The sequence below is a fragment of the Rhinoderma darwinii genome, chromosome 3 (assembly GCF_050947455.1).
Source record: "Rhinoderma darwinii isolate aRhiDar2 chromosome 3, aRhiDar2.hap1, whole genome shotgun sequence".
Classification (NCBI taxonomy): Eukaryota; Metazoa; Chordata; class Amphibia; order Anura; family Rhinodermatidae; genus Rhinoderma; species Rhinoderma darwinii.
The window spans coordinates 8,098,782-8,125,839 of NC_134689.1; the positions used below are offsets into that span (position 1 = coordinate 8,098,782).

A 27,058-nucleotide genomic window follows, 5' to 3' on the forward strand; every position below is an offset into this window, starting at 1 on the left:
CATGGCTGCCAGCATCACACCAAGGCCGAGGCGCGACAGGAGGAAGGAAAACAAGCTTTTGTTTTGACTGGAGAACTGGATTTATTCGGAGTTATCATCATTCTGTATCAGGGATCAGTCCCGCGCCTCCTCGAGGCGTCTGATCTCCTTGTCCCTGTCATCTTGTCTCACAACGCTCACGTCCTCTAACCTGGAATCAACCATTATACAGAACTCCCCACAAAATACAAGTTGATAGATTTTATTCGGCCATATCTTGGTTATCTGTTCCTGAAAAAGCTGAGTGGCAACCAATATGGCCGCCATTGCAGCTGCCACAGGGGTTATCCCTCAACTTCTCTAGTGTTCCATAACTCGGAAGATTTGCCATTTAGTCATCTGGGAGACCTGTACTGATCCCAAGTTATATCCTGTATTATACTCTAGAGCTGCACTCACTATTCTGCTGGTGGGGGTCACTGTGTACATACATTACATTACTGATCCTGTACTGATCCTGAGTTACATCCTGTATTATACTCCAGAGCTGCACTCACTATTCTGCTGGTGGAGTCACTGTGTACATACATTACTTATCCTGTACTGATCCTGAGTTACATCCTGTATTATACTCCAGAGCTGCACACACTATTCTGCTGGTGGAGTCACTGTGTACATACATTACATTACTTATCCTGTACTGATCCTGAGTTACATCCTGTATTATACTCCAGAGCTGCACACACTATTCTGCTGGTGGAGTCACTGTGTACATACATTACATTACTTATCCTGTACTGATCCTGAGTTACATCCTGTATTATACTCCAGAGCTGCACTCACTATTCTGCTGGTGGAGTCACTGTGTACATACATTACTTATCCTGTACTGATCCTGAGTTACATCCTGTATTATACTCCAGAGCTGCACTCATTATTCTGCTGGTGGAGTCACTGTGTACATACATTACATTACTTATCCTGCACTGATCCTGAGTTACATCCTGTATCTCTTTATTTTATATAAATTTACAAAACATAAACTGAAAAACAAATACATAACTAATTCCATATAACCAAAAAGTCACAACCCAATTCTTATAAACAAATTTTCTTATATACATCTCTGTATATGAGAAGAGAAAACTATACCAGACCCGGCCACATACACCCCACTCTTATATACTTACATCTACACTTCATCCGAAACTAAACAATAACTAGAATATATACAAACATCATATAAACGTAATCAAAAGTACCAACAGAAAATCCCCCGACCCGCGTCAACCAAGGGCCTAAAAAAACAACATAATAATGATAATAATAATAAAACAACAACATAATAATAATAAAATAATGATAATAATAACCCAAAAAATCCAAAATATAATAATACTAATCCCAATTTTTTTTTTTTTTTCTAATTTTTTATTTTTATATATTTTTTTTTTTTTTTTTAAACACACTATACACATCCTGACTTTCCCTAACCTTACCCTTCTTACCTAAACTCCACCACCCCAGCCAGCATCTCGCCTCATGTCCTCTCACGTCCGCATAGTCCAGATGCTGGCCCCCACCACCACACCCAACACCCCAGCCCAGCCCCCCGCCCCATGTCCTCCCATGTCCGCATAGTCCGGGGCTGGGTCAGGCAAACCCCCCCCCCCCCCCGACCCCCTCCCAACCTATCTATTAACCCCCTTAAGTCTATCCCTATTCTAACAACATTTCTACATTATAATACAATACACGTCACCAACCTGTCCAAATACCAAACCATATACAAAATACACCGTACCCGAAAGCACCAAGTTCGGTCGCTTGTAAACCTTTTTCCTGCCATTTCAATCCTAAACAAAACAAAAATCTTCCAGTGCTTACCTAGCCCATCACCAGATAGAGAGAAGGGAAAGCCCCCCCCAGCTCCCCCCCAGAGGCCAAGGTACCACGTCCACCGCTGCACCCTCCCTATCGCTTGCCCTATCTCCTTACCCTATTACTAGCCCTTTCTTGACCCTATTGAAAGCTGACCCTATGCTGACCCTCACCTTTCCCTTATTCCGAGTCCTATCGCTATATTTTTTATTGGTGCCTCAGCGGAACGCAGACCCCCACCTCCAGTTGAGCACCGGTGACGACTCCCCCTCCCTCATGAAGGCAGACACATTAAGGCACCCAAAAGGAAAAGCCCCTCCAAAGACGAGAGGCTTTGGATGCTCCCAATCTGCCAACCTCCAAAGAATGCACCTTCACCAGGTCACCCATGATATTGCTAACAACCTCATCCACTAGGAGGATTTTCTTCTGGGTAGAAACTAGACATCGTGCATTCCACATAAAGTGCCTGACCACTATACTGACTAGAAACAAGGTGCAATGGTCCCTACCACCGAGGGCTCCGAACACTCCATAGGCCCACCCAGCATAGGAGAGGCTGGTTAGGCCTGGCCAACCAATGGAGGCTCCCACCCTTTTGTATACCTCTGTATTGAAAGGGCAATGAAGCAGGAAATGCTCCATGCTTTCCAGCACTCCGCCACACTCCTCCCGGGGGCAATCCCGATCATCAGAGCTTCTGCACTTTAGATTGTCCCTCACATACAGTCTCCCATGGAAGCAACGCCAAGCCAGATCCCAAAACTTCTGGGGAATCCTCGCTGAATTTAAAAGTTTTAATCCCACCCCGAGGTCACTACTTGGGCAGTCTTTGAGCGCCAGGGGCTTCTGGAAGTGGGTCATCAGGACCCTCCTGTCAAGAAATTTTCTCGACATGGTCCTGATCTCCCACACCTCCAGACCCCACCGGCGAACAATCTTCAGCGCCAGGGTGGCATAAGCCGGGAGATGTCCGTGAGGTGTACGCAGGTCTTTCACTTGCCCTCCTCTCTCCCATTCCTGGAAGAAAGGCCGAAACCACCCCCTGCAGGAGGATATCCACCAAGGAGCCCTCTCTTGCCAGAGGTTTGCCAGGTTGATCTTAACAAAGGTGTTCACTAGGAACACCACCGGGTTAACCATACCTAACCCGCCTAGTGTCCTTGGTAGGTAAGTAACCTCCCTCTTGATTAGGTTGAGCCTGTTCCCCCATAACAGCTGGAAGAACAGGCTATAGACCCGAGTCCAGAGAGGTTCTGGCAAGATGCACACACTGCCCAGGTAAAGCAACATGGGCACCAGGTAGGCCTTGGCCAAGTGAACCCTTTCCCTCAGGGTTAAGGACCAACCCTTCCATTGGTCGACCTTCTGGGCAACTAGATTCAGCCTATCCTCCCAGTTCTTCTTGGGGTAATCACCCGGGCCAAATTCGACTCCTAAGATCTTAGCAGACCCCTGAGGCTCTGGAAGGGTGTCCGGGAGATCAAAACCAGGATCTCCTCCTCCCAGCCAGAGACTTTTGCACTTATCCCGGTTGATCTTGGACCCAGATGCCAATGAGTAACGCTCCACTTCCGACATCACCCACTCTGCCTCCCCTCTCGAGGAGACAAAAATGGAGACGTCGTCTGCGTACGCAACCACCCTCTGAGTGGCCTCCGGCAACTCCAGGCCGGCCCCGACTCCCGCCAATGGCCCACGATCGATCCTTTTAAGAAAAGGATCAATTGCGAACGCATATAGCAAAGGGCTCAAGGGACAACCCTGGCGGACACCAGACCCAACCTCAAAGGGGGTTCCAACCCAACCGTTCACCAGCGCAAAAGTCTCAGCCCCAGTGTATAAGGTCTGTAGCCAATTGACAAACCCCCCCGGTAGGCCGTACCTCAGAAGGACCGACCAGAGGTACTCGTGGTCCACCCGGTCAAAAGCCTTGGCCTGGTCCAAGGACAGGATGTACCCCTCCCACCGACCAGAATTTCCCTGCTCCACTGCCTCTCTGACACTGAGGACAGCACTAAATGTGCTGCGGCCTGGAACAGAGCAATGCTGGACCGGCGAAAGGAGCCGGGATGCAAACTTCACCAGCCGATTAAACAGCACCTTTGCGAGAACCTTTCTGTCCGTATTGAGCAGCGCTATGGGACGCCAATTCTCAATACGGGTCGAGTCTTTACCCTTCGATAAAACGATCAAGGCCGACCTCCTCATTGACATTGGCAAAGTACCCGAGGAAAGGCACTCATTAAACACCTCAGTCAAGAGGGGAACTAGGGTTCCTTTAAAAGTCTTATAAAACTCGGATGTTAAGCCATCCGGCCCTGGCGATTTTTTGAGGGCAAGCCCATCAATCGCCAATCCCACTTCCTCTTCCTTGATCGAGTCTATCAAAACACCGAGAGAGGGGTCTACCCCTGGCTCAGGGATGGTTTCAGCCAGGAAAGCCGACATCTCGTCTCGGTTTGGATCTTGCTTCCCCAAGAGGTGCGAGTAGAAGGATCTGACGACCTCCAAGATCCCTGATTTGGATCTCTTCAGAGATCCTGTACTATCAATCAGTCCTGTCACAACCTTACGACTCACTGACATCTTACAGTTCCTGTAGGGGTCGGGCGAGCGGTACCTCCCGAAATCCCTCTCAAGAACTAAAGATGTGTGCCTATCATACTGACACCTCCTGAGCAAAGCTTTCACCACGGAGATCTCCTCCCCACTACCCCCGGTTGAGACCAGATGTTCGAGTTTCCTCCTCAGTTCCTGATATAGGCGGTACCTACTCATGGACCTGAGGCTCGAGAGCCTGCGGAAAAATCCTGCCACCCGGACTTTAAACAACTCCCACCACTCAGACTTAGTACCACTGAGATCCAACAAAGGTACCTGGCTCTGAAGAAAATCCTCAAAGGCCTGTCTTATCTCCGCTTCTTCCAAGAGAGTAGAATTCAGCCTCCATATACCTCTTCCCATCTGGAGGGACTCTGCAATGTTCAAAGAGAAAATAATCATACAGTGATCGGAGAACTCCACCTCAACAACGGACACTGGTGAAGAGATGGCTTCCTCCTTCAAAAAAAACCTGTCTATCCTAGACCTACAACTACCTCTACGATAGGTGAAACCCGAGTGGCCTGGGGTATGCCTGATGTGGATATCCACCAGGCGAGCATCGCTAACTATATTTTTTAATGCTACACTATCGTAGGTCAATTTTTTATCTCCGGAACCTCCTCTATCTCGGGGTCTCATGACAGTATTGAAGTCCCCTCCAAAGATAACTTGTCGACCTGAAAAAAGGAAAGGCTTAATCCTCATGAAGAGACTTTTACGGTCCCATTTGCTCTGGGGTCCGTATATATTGATTAGTCTTAATTCCTGTCCCCTCATGAGGACATCTAAGATCAAGCACCTCCCCATTTCTAACTCAATCATCCGTCGGCATGTTACCGGTGCGGTGAAAAGGACCGCCACTCCGCTATAGGGCTCAGCCGCAAGAGACCAGTAGGAGGGCCCGCGTCGCCACTCCCTCCTAGATTTAACGACGTCTGCCAAAAGTGACAGCCTGGTCTCCTGCAAAAACAAAATGTCGGCTTCAACTCGGCCAAGAAAATCAAAGGCTGCAAATCTCGCCCTATCTGACTTAATGCTGGCAACGTTAATTGATGCCAGCGTCAACGGAGTGGGTGCCGCCATCATGGATGTTTGAGTTAGACGGCTTTCTTCTTCCCACCCCCCCCTCTATCTGATGAGGACCCCCCTTCTTTGCCTCGCTTCTTGCAAACTGAGGAGTCCATATTCACCACCCTATTCCCATCTTCATCCCCAAGTACCGGGTCAACCTCCCCCTCTGGGGGCAACGGCCCCTGCAGCAGGGGAGGCTCAACGACTCTAGGGTGCCCTACCATGCCCTCCCTCTTAGTATGAGAGGCTGGAATGTCCACGAGAGCATGGTATCGATCAGTAGAGCGCACCAGGGGGGTACAGGATTTACCTTCCTGGGCCAGGGCGGGGCCAGATGTATTTGGCCCTTGGGTTTTGCCCGGTGTCCCTTTTGCTGTAGGCTGAGTCCTCTCTTCCTCTCCCACACTTTCATAGTGGGAGGACTGAGAGTCCTCAGCCCTCTGCTCCCTTTGGATCCTCCTCATCTCCCCATTCAATTCGGCCTCCCCAGGGGCATCAGATTCAGGGGGGGCATCCAGATCCGAATCAGAGGTTGTCCCAGTTTCCTGGAGCGCCCTCCAAATCCTCTCCTTCCTTCGCTTCTCCGCCCTTCTCTGGCGAGAAGGGGGACCCTTCTTTGCATTCTTCCCTTGCCCCTGTGCCCCATCGTCCCTGCCCGCACCCTCACCCACGGAGGCCTCCCTCCTTTCATCCTCCGCAGGTTTGGAACAAGCATTGACAACAGAGCGAGGACACCGACTGAACGGGTGACCTAAGTCACCACACAGGTTGCACCGAATACGGTCACACGATGCGGCTAGATGACCAATCCCCCCACAATGAGCACACTTCTGCACCTTGCAGCCTGCACTCAAATGTGAGGGGTCGCCACACCGGTGACACAACTTCGGCTGCCCCTGGTAGAAGACAAGGATCCGATCTCTTCCCAGGAAAGCAGACGATGGTATGTGGGACACCGTCTGTCCCAGACGCTTTAATTTAACCATGAACGTCCAGGCCCCTGACCAGATGCCAAACTCATCCATGTTCTTCCGTGGCATCTCTACTACCTCTCCGTACCTTCCCAACCAGGTCATGATATCAATACAAGAGAGTGACTCATTACGGGTAAGAACGGTCACTCTCTTGGGACCACTTTGGCGAGAAATTGCTTGTGCAGCAAAGTCTCGCCAGCCAGGCTCGTCCTTCATCAGCTCGTAGTTCCCCCAGAAGACCTCAAGGCCCCCTAGGTGAACAAAGCTGATGTCAAACTCGACCGAGCCATGAGGATGTATCAAGGCAAAGATGTCACTCGCCTTGAAGCCCATCCCCAGCAGCAGCTCCACCACCCTCTTTCTGGGAGGGCACGCATCATTGCCACGCCACCGGAGACGGACCACATTCCTCCTGGCTACAGCCTGCCCGGCTGTTGGGAGCGACCACTGATCTCCTCGTTGCTCTCGGAAGGCATTTAGACCATATCTGTCTATCCAGAAAGACAGGTCCTTCTGCACTCCCCCTATGGTTAGGGTTTGCTTTCCCTCTCTTAAAGCGTCCAAGAGACGTTGTTGCAAGTTACCGTCCCCGGACCTTGAGGATGAAGATGGGTGGGCCCGCTGTCCCCCCGCTGCCACACCAGCATAAGACCTGCCGGATGTCACAGCAAGAGGAGCGCCAGGCCCATTGCCCCTGGTTGATACCCCATCCCCACCACCCACCACCTCACCACCTACAGACACAGCACTCAACACCCCATTACCAGCAGACACTCCAGCATCTTTATTTACAGACACCTGCATAACCCCAGCAGTTCCCACATCCACAGCCGCAACTTTTTTATTTAACCCACCAGGTCCCCCTGCAGTCATCCTTCTGGCCAGGCCTGGTTCTATGTTCTGTATTTTTTCTGTGCATTTTGTGTGGGTAGACACTGCTTCAGTCTCCGCATCATCAGGCACCTTTGCAGGGACGCCACCAGATGTTATAAGCGGTGTCCCCGCTGTGCCCTCCGCCTCATTAACCTCCATCTTTTCTATGTGCGGAACATTTTTGGGAAAGGGGCCACCGCCGCCCCCGACGCCAGCAGCCCCCTTCTCGCCTACACCACTTTTCAGTGATGCGGACGAAGGAGCCACTGATGTCACTGGAGCCGCCTCCGGCGCCGGACCACTCCCCCCTCCCACAGAGGAGTGGCCAACAGAGCCGGAGCCCCCTCTGTGACCGCCCTTGTCCGGAACGTCTGACGGCTTTACTGCGACACCGACAGACTTCCGGCTTTCAGACACCACATCCGGTTTCTGGTTTACCCGTTCTCCAGACCGCTGACTCGCATCAGAGACCAGTTTCCCGGGCACGCCATTAACCGGACACGGGGACACACCCCCTGGCGTCACCAGGCCACCAGTACCGCCCCCTTTGCAGGGGTTGGCGTCCGGCGCCATTTTGACCACCACGTGTTCTAATGCCGGACCCGTAACACTCTCCCCGCATTCCCGCTCCAGCCCCACTGCAGAGGCTTGAGCTGGGGGTCTTGCGGGACCTGCGCCCTGATCCTGACTTTCATCTGGCTCAGAGCACAGGAAGGATCTTGCTGTGTACACCATTTTAAATGAACCTTCAGCAGATTTTTTTTCCTTTGTCTTTTTTTTCTTCTTAAATTTTTTTTTCTTTTGCTTTTCCTCCTCTGCGGGTAACTCCGCACCAAAACAAAATCCCTGGAAGGATACCGGCGACTCCACGTTACGGATCTGTGTAAGTAATCCTGGAGGCCGCTCACTGTCAGTATCAAAACTCTCCTGATTTCTCCCAGCTGTGAGTCCACCCTCCTCCTCCTCACTGCTCCTGGGTGCCTCAGAATCTGAGCCTTCTCTGGACTTTGCATTCTCATGCTCCATTTTCTCCCCCACAATTTCCTTTGCTGTGTCTGGGGCTCTGCTGTCTTCCTCCACACTTTCTATTTTTATAGGTTCTGCCATCTCGGCAAACCTCTCTTCATTTTTTAATTTTTCACCAAACACCCCTCCGCCTGCCAAAATCTCCTCACGTCTCTCTTCCACTTCTTTTATTTCCTCCAACAAGGATTTCACATTTAAAAGGTATCGGGACCTCTTACCTCCTGAGGCTTTTGCAGCTCTTCCTCTGGCGACCGCCAAGTCCGCACGGAGCCGTTGCAGCGACTTCCTGAGGTCCCGATACTCCTCCAACCGCATAGCCAGACGGGAGCTGAAGTTCTCCACCGTCTCTCCGGTCCTCAGCTGTCCCCATTCCTCCACACGACCGTCATCCAAATGTCCGGACGGCGCTGGTCCTTCTCCAGATGACAACACCTCGATCACCCTGCCGGACCGCGTCTCCATACCCTTATCCAGGGTTCCAGCGTCAGGGGGAGCCAGGACAGCCTTGCCCCGAGATGATCTCCTCACCCCCGCGACTGTTTGCATATTCCCAGCCAGCTGGGATGACCCTCTACCCCCCGCTGGCATGCTCCGGGAGGTAGAGGTCTGAGGCTCCATCCTAGGATGGAACCCCCCTCAGGGTACTTTCCAAGCCCAGGCAGATGGTATGAGGCCTGGGCAGATAGAATAAGGAAAGTCCCTGGATCCAAGGCCTGCACGGTAGTCTCAGCAGCTCTCTCCACACCTCCTACTCCACCCACTCCAGAGCTGCACTGACTATTCTGCTGGTGGAATCACTGTGTACATACATTACATTACTTATCCTGTACTGATCCTGTGTTACATCCTGTATTATACTCCAGAGCTGCACTCACTATTCTGCTGGTGGGGGTCACTGTGTACATACATTACATTACTGATCCTGTACTGATCCTGAGTTACATCCTGTATTATACTCCAGAGCTGCACACACTATTCTGCTGGTGGAGTCACTGTGTACATACATTACATTACTTATCCTGTACTGATCCTGAGTTACATCCTGTATTATACTCCAGAGCTGCGCTCACTATTCTGCTGGTGGAGTCACTGTGTACATACATTACATTACTTATCCTGTACTGATCCTGAGTTACATCCTGTATTATACTCCAGAGCTGCACTCACTATTCTGCTGGTGGAGTCACTGTGTACATACATTACATTACTGATCCTGTACTGATCCTGAGTTACATCCTGTATTATACTCCAGAGCTGCACTCACTATTCTGCTCGTGGAGTCACTGTGTACATACATTACATTACTTATCCTGTATTGATCCTGAGTTACATCCTGTATTATACTCCAGAGCTGCACTCACTATTCTGCTGGTGGAGTCACTGTGTACATACATTACTTATCCTGTACTGATCCTGAGTTATATCCTGTATTATACTCCAGAGCTGCACTCACTATTCTGCTGGTGGAGTCACTGTGTACATACATTACATTACTGATCCTGTACTGATCCTGATTTACATCCCGTATTATATTCCAGAGCTGCACTCACTATTCTGCTGATGGAGTCACTGTGTACATACATTACATTACTTATCCTGTACTGATCCAGAGTTACATCCTGTATTATACTGCAGAGCTGCACTCACTATTCTGCTGGTGGAGTCACTATGGACATACATTACATTACTTATCCTGTACTGATCCTGAGTTACATCCTGTATTATACCCCAGAGCTGCACTCACTATTCTGCTGGTGGAGTCACTGTGTACATACATTAGATTACTTATCCTGTACTGATCCTGAGTTACATCTGTATTATACTCCAGAGCTGCACTCACTATTCTGCTGGTGGAGTCACTGTGTACATACATTACATTACTTATCCTGTACTGATCCTGAGTTACATCCTGTATTATACTCCAGAGCTGCACTCACTATTCTGCTGGTGGAGTCATTGTGTACATACATTACATTACTTATCCTGTACTGATCCTGAGTCACATCCTGTATTATACTCCAGAGCTGCACTCACTATTCTGCTGGTGGAGTCACTGTGCACATACATTACATGACTTATCCTGTACTGATACTGAGTTATATCCTGTATTATACTCCAGAGCTGTACTCACTATTCTGCTGGTGGAGTCACTGTGTACATACATTACTTATCCTGTACTGATCCTGAGTTACATCCTGTATTATACTCCAGAGCTGTACTCACTATTCTGCTGGTGGAGTCACTGTGTACATACATTACATTACTTCTCCTGTACTGATCCTGAGTTATATCCTGTATTATACTCAAGAGCTGCACTCACTATTCTGCTGGTGGAGTCACTGTGTACATACATTACTTATCCTGTACTGATCCTGAGTTACATCCTGTATTATACTCCAGAGCTGCACTCACTATTCTGCTGGTGGAGTCACTGTGTACATACATTACATTACTGATCCTGAGTTACATCCTGTATTATACTGCAGAGATTTTCCTACCTCAGATACCTCTAAACTGCCTGGTGTAAAGATGACACTTCCCAGAATGCAAATCACCAGAGCAATCTCTATACAGATTTCAGCTCTGAAGGCTGCAGAATTGTTAATGCAGCCCTGGAGTATAATACAGGCTGTAAAACTTTATAACAATTGGTAAGGGCTCTGTGACAAAAGGTTATTTTCATTGTTCTTCAGCTCTGAGTATCATTAAAGGGTGTATTCACTTTTGGAAAAAAAATGTAACTGCATCTAAAATAAAATAAAAATAAGCAACTTTGCAAATGGTCTTGAATAAACCTGTTTTCTGTGCAGCTCCTATGCAGAGTGTTGTGTCCATGGTAACAGACTACAAAAAAATCCTTGTGTAGTCTGATCCTGCAGACATGTGTTACTCCTTCCGTCTGTCACTTCTGAAACTGTCTGTAAATTACCATGAAGTGGGGGCATAGAGAAGGGGGGGATTTAAGGGGTAGCTGAATGGGACCCCCCTCCGCCATGATCACTATTAGCAGCCATTGAGTTCCAGAAAGGGAAACATTATGTTTATTATGAGTTTTCTGCATTTTGCTGCTGCTTTAACTTTTCAAAAGTCCTTGGTAACCGATAGTCCCAAAAATCTGATAATCCGGCACCTTTCCAGCCCATTTTATACTGGATTATCTATATTTCATTTTTTTTTTTTAAAGATACAGTACCCACTTACCACCCAGGGCTTGCTGCAGAAGTTGTGGATGGAGTAGAGGGAGTTGACACTTGCGACCCCTCCGTACTGTAACCCTAAAATCAGGCTCCGGAAATCCTCTCCAGGCGTCATGCTGTACGCGTGCTGTCGGATCAGAACAAAGTCTGGCTTGAAGGATCTGTGAGGAGTAAAGTGAAGTAGGGTCAGGGCTGAAAATAAGAAACCCCACAACTTCAGACTTCAACCCATATACTATATATCCCAATGAAACGCTGTAGAGTTCCCCTTTAACTGGCACATGATGATGCAGAGGAGCTGCATACATCAGACCTATTCCTGCTCCTCTCCCATCTTCATGTATTGACCTTGTACATAACCTGAGACTACTTTGGGTGGAGGACGTCTGGAGAAGAGAAATATGCACTTTAGTCATAATCTCGGTCAATCTGGCGCTGGCTACTGGAGCGGCGCCATTTAAAGGGCAACACCCATGACAAATAAGGTCATAAGGTCATTACAGGAAAAGTCACTTTTTGGGTCCTGGTTCCGACAGTCTGATGGGAGATTTATCAAGTCCCCCCCCTTCTCCTTTCTGGGACATTATAAACAGCAGCCGCTCGGATTCTGCAGGTGGAGCAGACAGTCAGGAAGTGGAATATTTAGGAATTTGACATTTCCTGGAGGAAATACCAAGGCTGAGCTGAAATAAAGTAGAGATTTATAGATCCTGGAATGTGCCACAGACCCTTCACTATCCGTGCGCCCACATAATGTCAATCAAAAAAATCCCCTATAAATTCTATACAGGTGTTTGGTAGTTATATCTGCTCTTGGGAAAGCTGGGTGATATCAAATACCACTCACACAGTAGTTGTCATCTAACTTTCTCAGACGTATGAATGATATCTTTTGTACTACTATATAATCAAGCAGGTTTCAGGATTCCGGAAAAGCTGGATGACAACGCATCGTGAGCTGTAACGGCGACAATAGGTATTTATATTGGAGTGTTCATCCAGGGCTCCCTGATTCAGGAACAAAATGTCAGAACTACAATGATGACTGACACTTACACAGGCAGAGATGTAGGATAAACAGAATAGGAAATGTAACCATCCATAAAAATGCAGATCTATAAGCCGTTCAGGGTTTGTAGAAAGCTGGGTGACAAACTAGTAGCTAAATGTTAAAAGACAGGGCTCCTGAATGTTAAATTTGCCTAACAATGCAGGAGTAAATGAATGAGAGAATTTCGGGAAATCTTGGTAAGCTGAGTGAGAGCTTTGGTGGGAGTTTTGGTTGTCACCCAGCTTTCCCAGAAGGTAAAAAATTTAGCCTGAGGTTTCTGGTTCTAGCATGGCAGAACTACAATGAAAACTAACATTTACACAGGCAGAGCATTAGGATAAATAGACACAATGAGGAATGTAACTGACATAGCAATTCAGATTTGTAGGCCGTTCAGGGTCTGAGAAAAGCTGGGTGACAAACCAGGGGCTAGACATAATACTAAAAGGTCTCATTCAGGATCCTGAATGGTAAATATGTCTAGTTATACAGCAGTAGAGTAGGGAGAGAAATTAAGGTAGTCTTGGAAAATTAAATGTAGGAGTTTTGGTGGTCACCCAGCTTTCCCAGAATGAGACAACTCAAGGATACTATATGGTTGCTCATCCTGAACAGAATGTTATTACTGTAATGAAGACTGACACTTGCACAGGCAGAGCAGTAGGATATATTGAATAAGGAATGTAACTGTCCATAGCAATGCAGATTTATAGGTCATTCAGGGTCTGTGGAAAGTTGGGTGACTCAAGCTACCTTTATTTACTAGGGATTTTTAAGGTGGAAATTCTCTTCATAGGTTGCTTCATTTCCCCCTATTATGATGCTGGGATCTTAGGTTTCCTTTGAAACCCTTTGTATCTCGTCCACGTCTTACTGAACGAGCCTCAGATCCTGTGAGAAAGAAGAAAATCCCGGAGGAAGAATGCGGAAGGCGAGATAATGGCGCAATTTTCTTTTTTACTATGGTAATAAAACTCATAGTTTACACCAAAAAATTCCATGTGCATAAGGTAAGACGGGGGCCGGGCGGAGGCAGACAGGACAGTCTGCTGCAAGAAAGCCCCTGCAGTTCTGAGGGTGAAAATTTGTTACTGGTTAAAGTGGCACTCCACCTATGATGAACTTTGGCTCCATAGTCAGGGGATGTATACTCCAGCATCTGTGTAATTTTTTTGCTTTTTCCCCCACATGTTTTTCAGGACAAAAAAAAACTCTTGCCGATACCTGGAAACAGTCATCAAGCTGTCCTTGACAGATCTTCTCTTATTACTCTTTTCTTTTTTGTACGCGATGTGCATAATGGTGTCTTACTATGAATGGGCTACATGACTGGTTGGCTCAAGTAGATATGACCACCCAAAGCGTCCATAGTCTTCAACTATTTGGATCTTCATGTGCTAATGGAAGGGCTATCTTTGGCATTCTCATAATCTATAACCAAAATGAACATAAAGCCATTACAAAATCTGTTAACAGCAGGAGTTATCCTGCTTGTTAACAGTTTCCAGATAACAGTTTTTATTCCACGTTGCCCACTTATCGGCTCGTGAACGCAGGATGTCTGAGGTATGTATATGTAAATTATTTACCACCTTATCTTCACTTGTACTGATCCTGAGTTACATCCTGTATTATACTCCAGAGCTGCACTCACTATTCTGCTGGTGGAGTCACTGTGTACATACATTACATTACTTATCCTGTACTGATCCTGATTTACATCCTGTATTATACTCCAGAGCTGCACTCACTATTCTGCTGGTGGAGTCACTGTGTACATACATTACATTACTTATCCTGTACTGATCCTGAGTTATATCCTGTATTATACTCCAGAGCTGCACTCACTATTCTGCTGGTGGAGTCACTGTGTACATACATTACATTACTTATCCTGTACTGATCCTGAGTTATATCCTGTATTATACTCCAGAGCTGCACTCACTATTCTGCTGGTGGAGTCACTGTGTACATACATTACATTACTTATCCTGTGCTGATCCTGAGTTACATCCTGTATTATACTCCAGAGCTGCACTCACTATTCTGCTGGTGGAGTCACTGTGTACATACATTACATTACTTATCCTGTACTGATCCTGAGTTACATCCTGTATTATACTCCAGAGCTGCGCTCACTATTCTGCTGGTGGAGTCACTGTGTACATACATTACTTATCCTGTACTGATCCTGAGTTACATCCTGTATTATACTCCAGAGCTGCGCTCACTATTCTGCTGGTGGAGTCACTGTACATACATTACTTATCCTGTACTGATCCGGAGTTACAGCCTGTATTATACTCCAGAGCTGCACTCACTATTCTGCTGGTGGAGTCACTGTGTACATACATTACATTACTTATCCTGTACTGATCCTGAGTTACATCCTGTATTATACTCCAGAGCTGCTGTAAAGGATCTGCCAGGCACAACTTCTGTGTATACGCCCATGGGTAATCAGTCTGCACCTGGTTCTATGTCTCTGAGACGGACTCCATCTTCCACCACTCAGGATGGCAGGCTTAGGAGTGGGAGAGCCTATCGCAGCCTGGCCAGATGGAGCTAGCTCCCGCCCTCTGTCTATTTATACCTGCCTTTCCTGTTCCTCCTTTGCTTGTGATTCTTCTCGTGTGGTTTCCTGGCCTTGCTGCAGCTCCTAGCTATTTGACCTTGCTTCATACTGACCCCGGCTTACTGACTGCTCTCCTGCTCTGCGTTTGGTACCTCGTACATTCCTGGTTTGACTCGGCTCGTTCACCTCTCTTGTTGCTCACGGTGTTGCCGTGGGCAACTGCCCCATTTCCCTTTGCTTGTGTCCCCTTGTCTGTTTGTCTGTCGTGCACCTACTGAGCGTAGGGACCGTCGCCCAGGGCGGGTCGTTGCAAGTAGGCAGGGACTGAGTGGTGGGTAGATTAGGGCTCACTGTCTGTTTCCCTACCCCCCTGCCATTACAGCTGCACTCACTATTCTGCTGGTGGAGTCACTGTGTACATACATTACATTACTTATCCTGTACTGATCCTGAGTTACAGCCTGTATTATACTCCAGAGCTGCACTCACTATTCTGCTGGTGGAGCCACTGTGTACATACATTACATTACTTGTCCTGTAGTGATCCTGAGTTACATCCTGTATTATACTCCAGAGCTGCACTCACTATTCTGCTGGTGGGGTCACTGTGTACATACATTACATTACTTATCCTGTACTGATCCTGAGTTACATCCTGTATTATACTCCAGAGCTGCACTCACTATTCTGCTGGTGGAGCCACTATGTACACACATGACATTACTTATCCTGTACTGATCCTGAGTTACATCCTGTATTATACTCCAGAGCTGCGCTCACTATTCTGCTGGTGGAGTCACTTTGTACATACATTACATTACTTATCCTGTACTGATCCTGAGTTATATCCTGTATTATACTCCAGAGCTGCACTCACTATTCTGCTGGTGGAGTCACTGTGTACATACATTACATTACTTATCCTGTACTGATCCTGAGTTACATCCTGTATTATACTCCAGAGCTGCACTCACTAGTCTGCTGGTTGTCATTCAAAACAGTCAGTAAGCTTGTCATCATTCACGCCACATAGCAGCATAGCTAAACCCCTTTAATGCGCGAGGGCTGTTAGATTTTCCTACATGAGATGACTGTACAGCGTTTTGTGCAAAGACAACACTTCCCAAAATGCAAATTACCAGAGCAAGCTCTGCGCAGACACTGAACCAGCAGGAAATGCTGGTAGATTTCAGCTCGGAAGTCGGCAGAATTATTACAGTATTTCCACCCATTTTATTGTTTTCTGTATTCCCAGAAAGCTTTCTAGTGTTGCTGAAATTCATTATGGTCCTGAAACTGATCATATTTATTACTCCCTGATGTCCTAAAGGTCCCCAAATTATGAGATAGCAAACCCCCACAATGGAGGCCTCCTTGGTCCAGGTGTGGTCTCCCTCCCTTGCTACGTGACTCTGGGGGTTATTTATGGGCCGTGTTCTACAATACCGAACTTGTAATATAACATATTATAACAGCCCGGGGGCATGAGACTGCGCTAGACTTCCAGCTGCTCCCCGACTTACATTAATAATGTAGCCATGAGAGGTACGTCCTGACACGGGCCACGCATGTATTTATCTTACAGGATCTATACATGTACTCAGGTCTCATGAAGAGTTTAAAGGCAGGATTAACATCCCGATCTTTGCCACCATTTTTTTAGTATATCTTCATTACCGCTTTGTCTTATTTTTTATTTTTTTCAAATGACTGGAAACCATCAGCAATAAGATGTTGACGGATCTTTAAGCACTTTCATTGCAAAGGGTTGTCCAGCTATGCTGGTACAGGTTAAGCTGCCCTGGACATTTTCAGAAGCCATAACTGACGTGAAGCTACGGCAGTAATAAAATCACTAACAACAGCAGCTATCCTGCTTGTTGATGGTTTCCATGGCCGAATAGAAAATTAATTTCAGGTCATCTTACACAGAATTTAAAGGGACCTCGCACATTGGAAGCCGCCATTTCTGGACCGAACCATTGAAAAATAGTGTAGACAAACTTTAGACTAGTGGTCTCCAACCACAACCCCTAGCATGCCCTGACAGTGGGGTAAGAGGTAAAAAATGGGTTTGAAAAAGAGTACCACCGAGGGGGTCACCTACCCCATATACAGTGGAGAGGTAGCCATGTGTGTATAATTCTTGTCCATTGAAATTAATTGAAGCTATAGCAGAACTCCAGGCTCCTCCTCCTTATTGAGACTCATACACAGCAGCCAATATCGAAAAGCAGAGCTGCAGTGTAAAGCATGGGGGAAGGGAAAGAGTTGTGTTTCAGACTCCAATAGAAAGTGCAGTTATGCTGGAGTCACTGATCTTAGCCAACACTGACGAAAAGGCAGGTAAAAATCACCTATGGAGTAATGATATTTTATGTAGCTTTAGCGCCATCTAGCTAAAGATATTTGGGAAAAATGTTTCAATTCTAATCTTATTACAGCACAGCGGAGTCATTGAGGGAGATTGTGAAGGTTTCATCCCTCCACCCGCTGCCGGCATCTCATTTCTTTCTCTTGTTCTCCTGTGTGTTCTGTTTATTTTGTGAACCCTTCATTTTCACGCTCGGCACCAATGGAAATTTCTGGGTTATTTTAGAACAAATTCCCGAGTCAGGTACCTACAGGCCCGAGCAGCTAAGGAGTACATGATGTGTTATATCAGTGCATCATCCAAGGGCTGGAAACACTGCAGTCTGGGTTGTGGTATGATGGAAAGGAAGGTGGGGGGGGTCAAGTATAAAAAATAGTGCTATTTTTGGCATTGAGATGTAGCAGACAATTAGCAATCCATGTGTATATAAAATATGTAAATAAAACAATGATCCCATGACATCAAAACCTGGGGGCTACAAAACTGCATCTCAAAAATGTGCATTCAGCTGTGAAGGAGCCCCTAGGGCCACAATATAGCGAACAATACAGCAGATCTAGTCACTGTAAAGTACTGTTAACACTGGCGCTGCAGGGAGTTATTATCTACTGTACATGCCGTAAAGCAGTATTATTTGGGCACTGGATACTAGTATTATTTGGGCACTGTATGGTAGTATTATGTGGGCACTGTATGGCACTATTATTTGGGCACTGTATGGTAGTATTATTTGGGCACTGTATGGTAGTATTATGTGGGCACTGTATGGCACTATTATTTGGGCACTGTATGGTAGTATTATTTGGGCACTGTATGGTAGTATTATGTGGGCACTGTATGGCACTATTATTTTGGCACTGTATGGTAGTATTATTTGGGCACTGTATGGTAGTATTATGTGGGCACTGTATGGCACTATTATTTGGGCACTGTAAGACAGTACTATTTGGGCACTGTACGACAGTATTATTTGGGCACTATATGGCAGTATTGTTTGGGCACTGTATGGCAGTAATATTTTGGCACTGCATTGCAGTATTTGGGCACTGTATGGAAGTATTATTATGTGGGCACTCTATGGTAGTATTATGTGGGCACTGTATGGAAGAATTATTTGGGCACTGTATGGTAGTTTTATTTGGGCACTGTATGGCATTATTATTTGGGCACTGCATGGCAGTATTATTTGGGCACTGTATGGCAGTATTGTTTGGGCACTGTATCGCAGTATTATTTGGGCACTGTATCGCAGTATTGTTTGGGCACTATATGGCATTATTGTTTGGGCACTGTATGGCAGCATTATTTGGGCATTGTATGGCAGTATTATTTGGGCACTCTATGGCAGTATTATTTGAGCACTGTATGGCAGTATTATTTGGGCACTGTACGGCAGTATTATTAGGGCACAGTATAGCAGTATTTTTTGGGCACTGTATGGCAGTATTATTTGAACACTGTATGGAAGTATTATTTGGGCACTGTATGGTGTTATTATATTAACACTGTATAACAGTAATTGTTGGGCACTGTATGGTGGAATTTGGACACTATGGCAATATTGTGTAGGCACAGTATGGTAGTATTACATTGGCACAGTATGGTGGTATGTGATTATTGTATTACAGTATTATGTGTGCACAGCATGGTAGTATTACATTGGCACAGTATGGTAGCATTACATTGGCACAGTATGGTAGTATGTGATTATTGTATTGCAGTATTTTGTGTGCACAGTATGTTGTTATTACATTGGCACAGTATGGTAGTATGTGGACATTGAATTACAGTGTTATGTGTGCCCAGCATGGTAGTATTACACAGGCACTGTATGGTGGTATGTGGACATTGTATTGCAGTAGTATGTTTGCACAGTATGGTAGTATTACATAGGCACAGTATTTTTATCTTGTTTTTTTAACAGTTTTAGATTTTTGTGTACCCTACGGCTTGTGGGTGAATAAAGAGTTGTATATCTTCAGTGGTTTTTTTTTCCCTTCATTATTGAAGTATTACCTAGCGGTGTTCATTTTTCTATTTTTTAGTGTATATATTGGGATATGTTCACACTGTATGGCAATATTATGTGTTCACAGTATGATGGTATTATATGGGCACAGTATGATGGTATTATGCAGACACTGAATGGTGGTATTATGTTGACACCATATGGCAGAAATAGTTAGGAACGATATGGTGGTATGTTGACAATGTATCGTGGTGTTATGTGGACACTGTATGGTAGCATTATATGGGCACAGTATGGTAGTATTATATAAGCACAGTATGGTGGTATTATATGGGCACTGTATGGTGGTATTATAAGGACACTGTATGGTGGTGGTGGTATTATATGGACATTGTATGGCAGCATGTGTTGGGTACCCTATGGTGGTATGTTGACACTGTATGGCGGTGTTATGTGGACACTATTAGACAAGTCTATAATTTGTGCATTATATGGTCATAGGATGAAGGCCCCTACACCAGATCTTACGCTGCCTTTGCGTTTTAAGTGGAATTCTTGCATGAATGTGGAGTAGAACAGTATAAACAGGGTGTAGACCTTGTCCGAGACATTTACCATTGACCAGTAACTACCTGTTTTCTCATGCCGACTCCATCAATGTGATGAATATTCAGTGGCATCTCACATAATTTCCTTCCTGACAGCTGCACTAACTCACCGCTGACATACTGTTATTAAACAGCCTGAAAAAACGTCATCCATGAGGCCCCTCTCCTCAGGACGCCAGGTTAGAAACAAACTCAAACATCCTAGAAACGAACTGGTGCTCGGAGAATGTCGAATTTTACCCCATACAAATGTCCTAAACCTCCAGGGTACCCTAGGACAACATGCCCACCAAATGTACCAATCTGATAGGTGCAGTACCAATGATATCCAGTCTGTGTTACCCAAATCACGTGGTACTGATATAACAGGTGCCCAAAGCTCTCTATAGCAAGCAGTATGATAGGTGCTCTGTATTTGATGCTATTACATGGGCACTGTGTTTGACACTATTATGTGGGCAATGTTACAAATATTATCATAGGGACTCTAGGGCTGGTACTATTATTTAGGCACTATAGTAGGCAGTATTATATGGGCACTGTGGTTGGCTTTATCATATGGCGTTTATATGCCTGGCACTGTTATATGAGCACTGATATGACTAGTTCTACTATATGGGTACTGATATTGTAGTCACTATATCTGGTACTATAATATGGCATTGCTATTTGGTACTGTATGGCACTATTATTTAGAGACTGTATGACAGTAATGTCTGGGTGCTATATGGCAATATTATTTAGAGACTGTATGACAGTAATGTCTGGGTGTTATATGGCACTATTATTTGGAGACTGTATGACAGTAATGTTTGGGTGCTTTATGGCACTATTATTTAGAGACTGTATGACAGTAATGTCTGGGTGTTATATGGCACTATTATTTAGAGACTGTATGACAGTAATGTTTGGGTGCTTTATGGCACTATTATTTAGAGACTGTATGACAGTAATGTCTGGGTGTTATATGGCACTATTATTTAGAGACTGTATGACAGTAATGTCTGGGTGCTATATGGCACTATTATTTGGAGACTGTACGACAGTAATGTTTGGGTGCTATATGGCACTATTATTTAGGTACTGTATAACAGTAATGTCTGGGTGTTATATGGCACTATTATTTAGAGACTGTATGACAGTAATGTCTGGGTGTTATATGGCACTATTATTTAGAGACTGTATGACAGTAATGTCTGGGTGCTATATGGCACTATTATTTGGAGACTGTACGACAGTAATGTTTGGGTGCTATATGGCACTATTATTTAGGTACTGTATAACAGTAATGTCTGGGTGCTATATGGCACTATTATTTAGAGACTGTATGACAGTAATGTTTGGGTGCTATATGGCACTGTTATTTAGAGACTGTATGACAGTAATGTCTGGGTGTTATATGGCACTATTATTTAGAGACTGTATGACAGTAATGTCTGGGTGTTATATGGCACTATTATTTAGAGACTGTATGACAGTAATGTCTGGGTGTTATATGGCACTATTATTTAGAGACTGTATGACAGTAATGTTTGGGCGTTATATGGCGCTATTATTTAGAGACTGTATGACAGTAATGTTTGGGCATTATATGGCACTATTATTTAGAGACTGTATGACAGTAATGTCTGGGTGCTATATGGCACTATTATTTGGAGACTGTATGCCAGTAATGTCTGGGTGCTATATGGCACTATTATTTAGAGACTGTATGACAGTAATGTTTGGGTGCTATATGGCACTATTATTTAGCGACTGCATGACAGTAATGTTTGGGCGATATATGGCACTATTATTTAGAGTCTGTATGACAGTAATGTCCGGGTGCTATATGGCACTATTATTTAGCGACTGCATGACAGTAATGTCTGGGTGTTATATGGCACTATTATTTGGAGACTGCATGACAGTAATGTTTGGGTGCTATATGGCACTATTATTTAGGTACTGTATAACAGTAATGTCTGGGTGTTATATGGCACTATTATTTAGAGACTGTATAACAGTAATGTCTGGGTGTTATATGGCACTATTATTTAGAGACTGTACGACAGTAATGTCTGGGTGCTATATGGCACTATTATTTAGGTACTGTATAACAGTAATGTCAGGGTGTTATATGGCACTATTATTTAGAGACTGTACGACAGTAATGTTTGGGTGCTATATGGTACTATTATTTAGAGACTGTACGACAGTAATGTTTGGGTGCTATATGGTACTATTATTTAGAGTCTGTATGACAGTAATGTTTGGGTGTTATATGGCACTATTATTTGGAGACTGTATGACAGTAATGTCTGGGTGCTATATGGCACTATTATTTAGAGACTGTATGACAGTAATGTCTGGGTGCTATATGGTACTATTATTTAGAGTCTGTATGACAGTAATGTTTGGGTGTTATATGGCACTATTATTTAGAGACTGTATGACAGTAATGTCTGGGTGCTATATGGCACTATTATTTAGGTACTGTATAACAGTAATGTCTGGGTGTTATATGGCACTATTATTTAGAGACTGTACGACAGTAATGTTTGGGTGCTATATGGCACTATTATTTGGAGACTGTATGACAGTAATGTCTGGGTGCTATATGGCACTATTATTTAGGTACTGTATAACAGTAATGTCTGGGTGTTATATGGCACTATTATTTAGAGACTGTACGACAGTAATGTTTGGGTGCTATATGGCACTATTATTTGGAGACTGTATAACAGTAATGTCTGGGTGCTATATGGCACTATTATTTAGGTACTGTATAACAGTAATGTCTGGGTGTTATATGGCACTATTATTTAGAGACTGTACGACAGTAATGTTTGGGTGCTATATGGCACTATTATTTAGAGACTGCATGACAGTAATGTCTGGGTGTTATATGGTACTATTATTTAGAGACTGTATGACAGTAATGTTTGGGTGCTATATGGTACTATTATTTGGAGACTGTGTGACAATATTATATGGGCAGCTTATGACAGTATAATTTATAATAAAACTTTATGGTACTGTTATTTGGAGAACGTTTGGTACTGTTATTCAGGCAGTATATGTTAGTATAAGTGTACAGAGTAGAGTACAGGTTAGAAAATAAGCAGTGATCTGATTTGTTTTGGGCAGTATTTCTACTGGCTATCTGTACTAGTCTTTAAACAAGAAGTTCAGCGTACTCCAACTTGGGCTATGTCTGGGGGGTGGGGGGGGGGGGGCATGGCTGGAATCATTTGCCTATGCCATCACACCCTACCTGCAGCTGTGGTGTTACTACTACCCGAGCCGGTGACGGTCTTCCGCTGGCTCCCGTGACTCTTTATAGCCGCAGCACTCCTGCTCTTAGCTGGTCGCCGCATCGGGTTGCTGTAGATACCGGCGCTCACTGATGACATCTATCCCAGCAGCCTCAGTAAGAGTGAATCCAGCCTGATACCGCTGCCTGCCGATTTAGCTTCTTCCTTTTGACCTGATCCAGACCTTGACCTTAGCCTTACATCTGGATTGTGCCTTCGTCTTGCTCCTTCAGATTTGTCACCTGGTACCTGTAGTCCGACCACCTGGTTTTATCCCCCTGGCTTATCCTCTGATTACGGCTTCGCCTCATCCTCTGATTTGTTGTATAACGACCCCTGGTTCTGTTCATGACACTGTCTTATCCCAGCTGTTCCAGCAGCATACCCGATCGGTGACTACTCTGAGGACCACGACCTAGAAATCTGACCTGAAAAGTCTGTACCTCTTTTTAGGGCCTTAAGGGTGAAGAACTGGGAAATTCCTTGGACTCCGCACCCCAGTTTAGCCAGCGCCAAACTGATTTTGGCTCAAGGATCCACTTCTCCGGTCAGGATCATAACAGGTGGCCCCTGAGATCAACCCCCTGACCTCAATATACTTTATTGACATAGCTCTGGAGAACCCATTTGTAGATTTGCTCCTGAAAATCTTTTTTCAATAATGTACCCTGGAACCAGAATGATCCGACGTGTGATCCCTCTCGCCATTTCTGATTGGATAAGAAGACTCAGAATCCCTCATGAGCAAAAAACTTCATTTTTGGCCCGTCCGATCAAAGTGACAACCTCAGTAGGAGCAATAATGGCCACAATTCAATGTCACAAGTCAATGACCGGGATATAATAAGTTAGCAGGACAGGAGAGGGAGGAATTCCAAGCACTCCAAATCTGGGGTCAAGTCAATTACTATGGGATCTTCCTGCTGATACATTGCAATTAGTTGAGTGCCAGGCAAAAAGGACATATGGTGGCCAAGTGTGCACGGTGGTGGGACACAGAGGGACCTACCTGGTGGATGAAACAAACGCAGGACTCGTTACTTAAATGTGCAGCTGAGAAAACACTATGGGGGGGTGACGTGCCGGGCAGACATGCGGGGACAGGCTTACACTGGAATGTACAGGACCCCGGGGCTAGTAGTCCTATATTAGGAGACATTCCATCTTCTGGTTTCGAGGACAACATAATGAAGGGTTTGCAGAGGTCTCCGTCTGGGACCAGCTGAAATTATTAGGCTTGTTAACTTATTGTTAGCCGGTTCCTTTGGCTAAGCTGTGGGTGAAGTTGCTCCACGAATGTCATGCCACTCGTCGTACGAATGTCATTTCACCAGTGTGATGTCACCTTTTTTGAGGGACGCAAACCAAGGCCGGCGATGATAAGAGAAGGTGGGTTGTAGGTTATGGTAAATGGTGCCCACATTGTGATCATGGGTTCACGGGACAATGGCAGATGACATGAGATTACTTTCTTCTAGGAGTAAAAGTGGTGAAGTCAAAGAACGGAGTCTCCAAAAAAGAGCCGGACTCCATTGCTCCGGGGATTTTCATAGCTTGGCAAACTTTAGTACAGGGTCTGAACTACACCGAGAAGAGACAGCGCCTCAAAGGAGCCATTTTCGGGGTGGGTTGTGATTTTGCCCATGTAATTAGTCACACGTCCTCGCGTGAGTAGTCAATGGAAGAAGGTCTCGCATACAAGTGTCTGATTGAATTTTTTTGGAGGGATTTATAATGGCATTCAAAAAGTGGTGCCGATACTTAATTTTTAAGGCCACCAATCTTAAAATGTGGCACTTCTAAAGTGGCAGGGGTACCTGGCATGGAGATCATGGTGATGTGGCACATTCTGAGCCAAGACAAGAAGGGCACAGACTTATAATCTAACTTCTTAACAATGGGAAGTTGTGGTGGTATCCAAACTAGTATCTTTCCCCTGAGGGACCAAGACAAGTATCTCAGATAGTTTATGTTTCCATACATTGTCTCTGCATTATTATTTGAAAAAAAATCCCAGGGTGACCTGAATACGTCTTATTTCAAAGGGCATACGGTACAGTATGTAGGGGGCGTTTTAGCCCGGAAGATCTCTACGCCCATCATATAATAATTTTGATGAATTGAGCATCACCTTAATCTTGAAGTTTTGCAACAAGCCAGGACCCACGATCTCCACAGGCAGATGTTGGCACGCTATCGTCCTGTCCTCCAAGAGGGTGAGGGAAACAATCGACTGGTCCTCCCGTCCTAGTGTGGGGACCGTGTTGGGGTAAACCAGAAATTTTTAATACTGGTGTCTTCTTATTTGGTCTTAATGCCCCCTCAGGCACCAGGACTGGGTGCAATGTCTACCTCTACACCCCTTATAGATATGCCCTTGACTGAATCAGGACACAGCATGGCACCTTCCACTGTGTGAGTAGCAGGTACTCTTAAAGGATACGAGTTACGACTGTTATAAAAGCATCACATCTTTAGTAACATAAAGATCTTAACATGAGCGCAGCTCTGGAGGGCAGGCATTTTATAGCGGCAGGACATTTATTGTCTTTCTCAGAGTACAGAACAATTTTCCAGTAAATTAGTATGTTGTATATGACGGGAGTAAAGAAAAATAAATCAATATGGAATAAAAAAAACTTTTAACAGTAATGAAGCAAAGTAGGGTTGGACTGAGAGGGATCGGACCCCCTCCAACTTCTAAAAGGAAATGTCCACTTTTTAATATCAGGCTATCTTTAGATCCAGTATTATGTGCTGATTAGTTTCTTAATATATCTTTATTATGATTGGTGCTCCATTTTTCCGATACCGAGCTCTAAACCCCAGTAAATTCTGTCTGCCTGCAGCCACCACTAGAGGGAGCTTAGGAGATTACTGCATACTGTGTTATCATAGAGTTCAATGTATAAACTGTATGCAGTAAGCTCCACAGCTCCCCCTAGTGGTGCCTGCAGAATGGCTGAGAAAGTTCATAAGAGCGGAGAAGTATAGGTGAGAAGCTATTTTCCAGCGTCATGGGGTGAAGCTTAACTGCTGTCCAAGGACAACTAAAAGGAGCTATTCACGTGAATGGTGCAAACAGCATAAAATGACTCTGAATTGGTACAAAAACAGCAAAGATGTAATGTGACCATTCTAGGGCTTTACCTACCTGACCACCTTGGTGCCGTTCCTCATGACTTGCATATCCACCATACAGCCGCCACTCACGTATGATGCCAGGTTCAGCTCGGAAAACTCAGCCTACAAAAAGATAGAAATATGTTGTCATTTTTATCCTAAATGGTAAATCTCCCCCACTAATCACTATAGCGGGGGTCCCAAGTTCCCAATTCCTGCTCACCGATTAGCCGGGGGCTAGAAGGAGTTTGAATGAAGCAGTGGTTGTGAATGCCGCGCCATTTAAAGTCTATTGGATTGATGGAAAAAGCACAAACCCCTCCGCTAGTTTGAGCAATCGGTGGGGTTCCCAGTGGTAGGACCACCACCAATACTACAATGATCACCTATACACTGGGTAAGTTATAAAGTTTTTGGCCGGAATACCCCTTTAAGAACTTCAATTAGTAGGAAA

At 45.2% G+C, this 27,058-nt stretch overlaps 1 protein-coding gene across 1 annotated transcript in view; it reads right to left on the reverse strand.

Moving 5' to 3' along the window:
• The window catches only part of SYN3 (synapsin III), a 162,285-nt gene extending 135,562 nt beyond the window's left edge, over window positions 1-26,723 (reverse strand). The window contains exons 1-2 of the mRNA XM_075855825.1: window positions 26,636-26,723; window positions 11,613-11,769 (exon numbers count right to left, since the gene is read on the reverse strand). Coding sequence (XP_075711940.1) covers window positions 11,613-11,769; window positions 26,636-26,679 — 201 coding nt within the window. The 5' untranslated portion in view covers window positions 26,680-26,723. The remainder of the gene's footprint in view (window positions 1-11,612; window positions 11,770-26,635) is intronic.
• Between the last annotated feature and the right edge of the window lie 335 nt (window positions 26,724-27,058).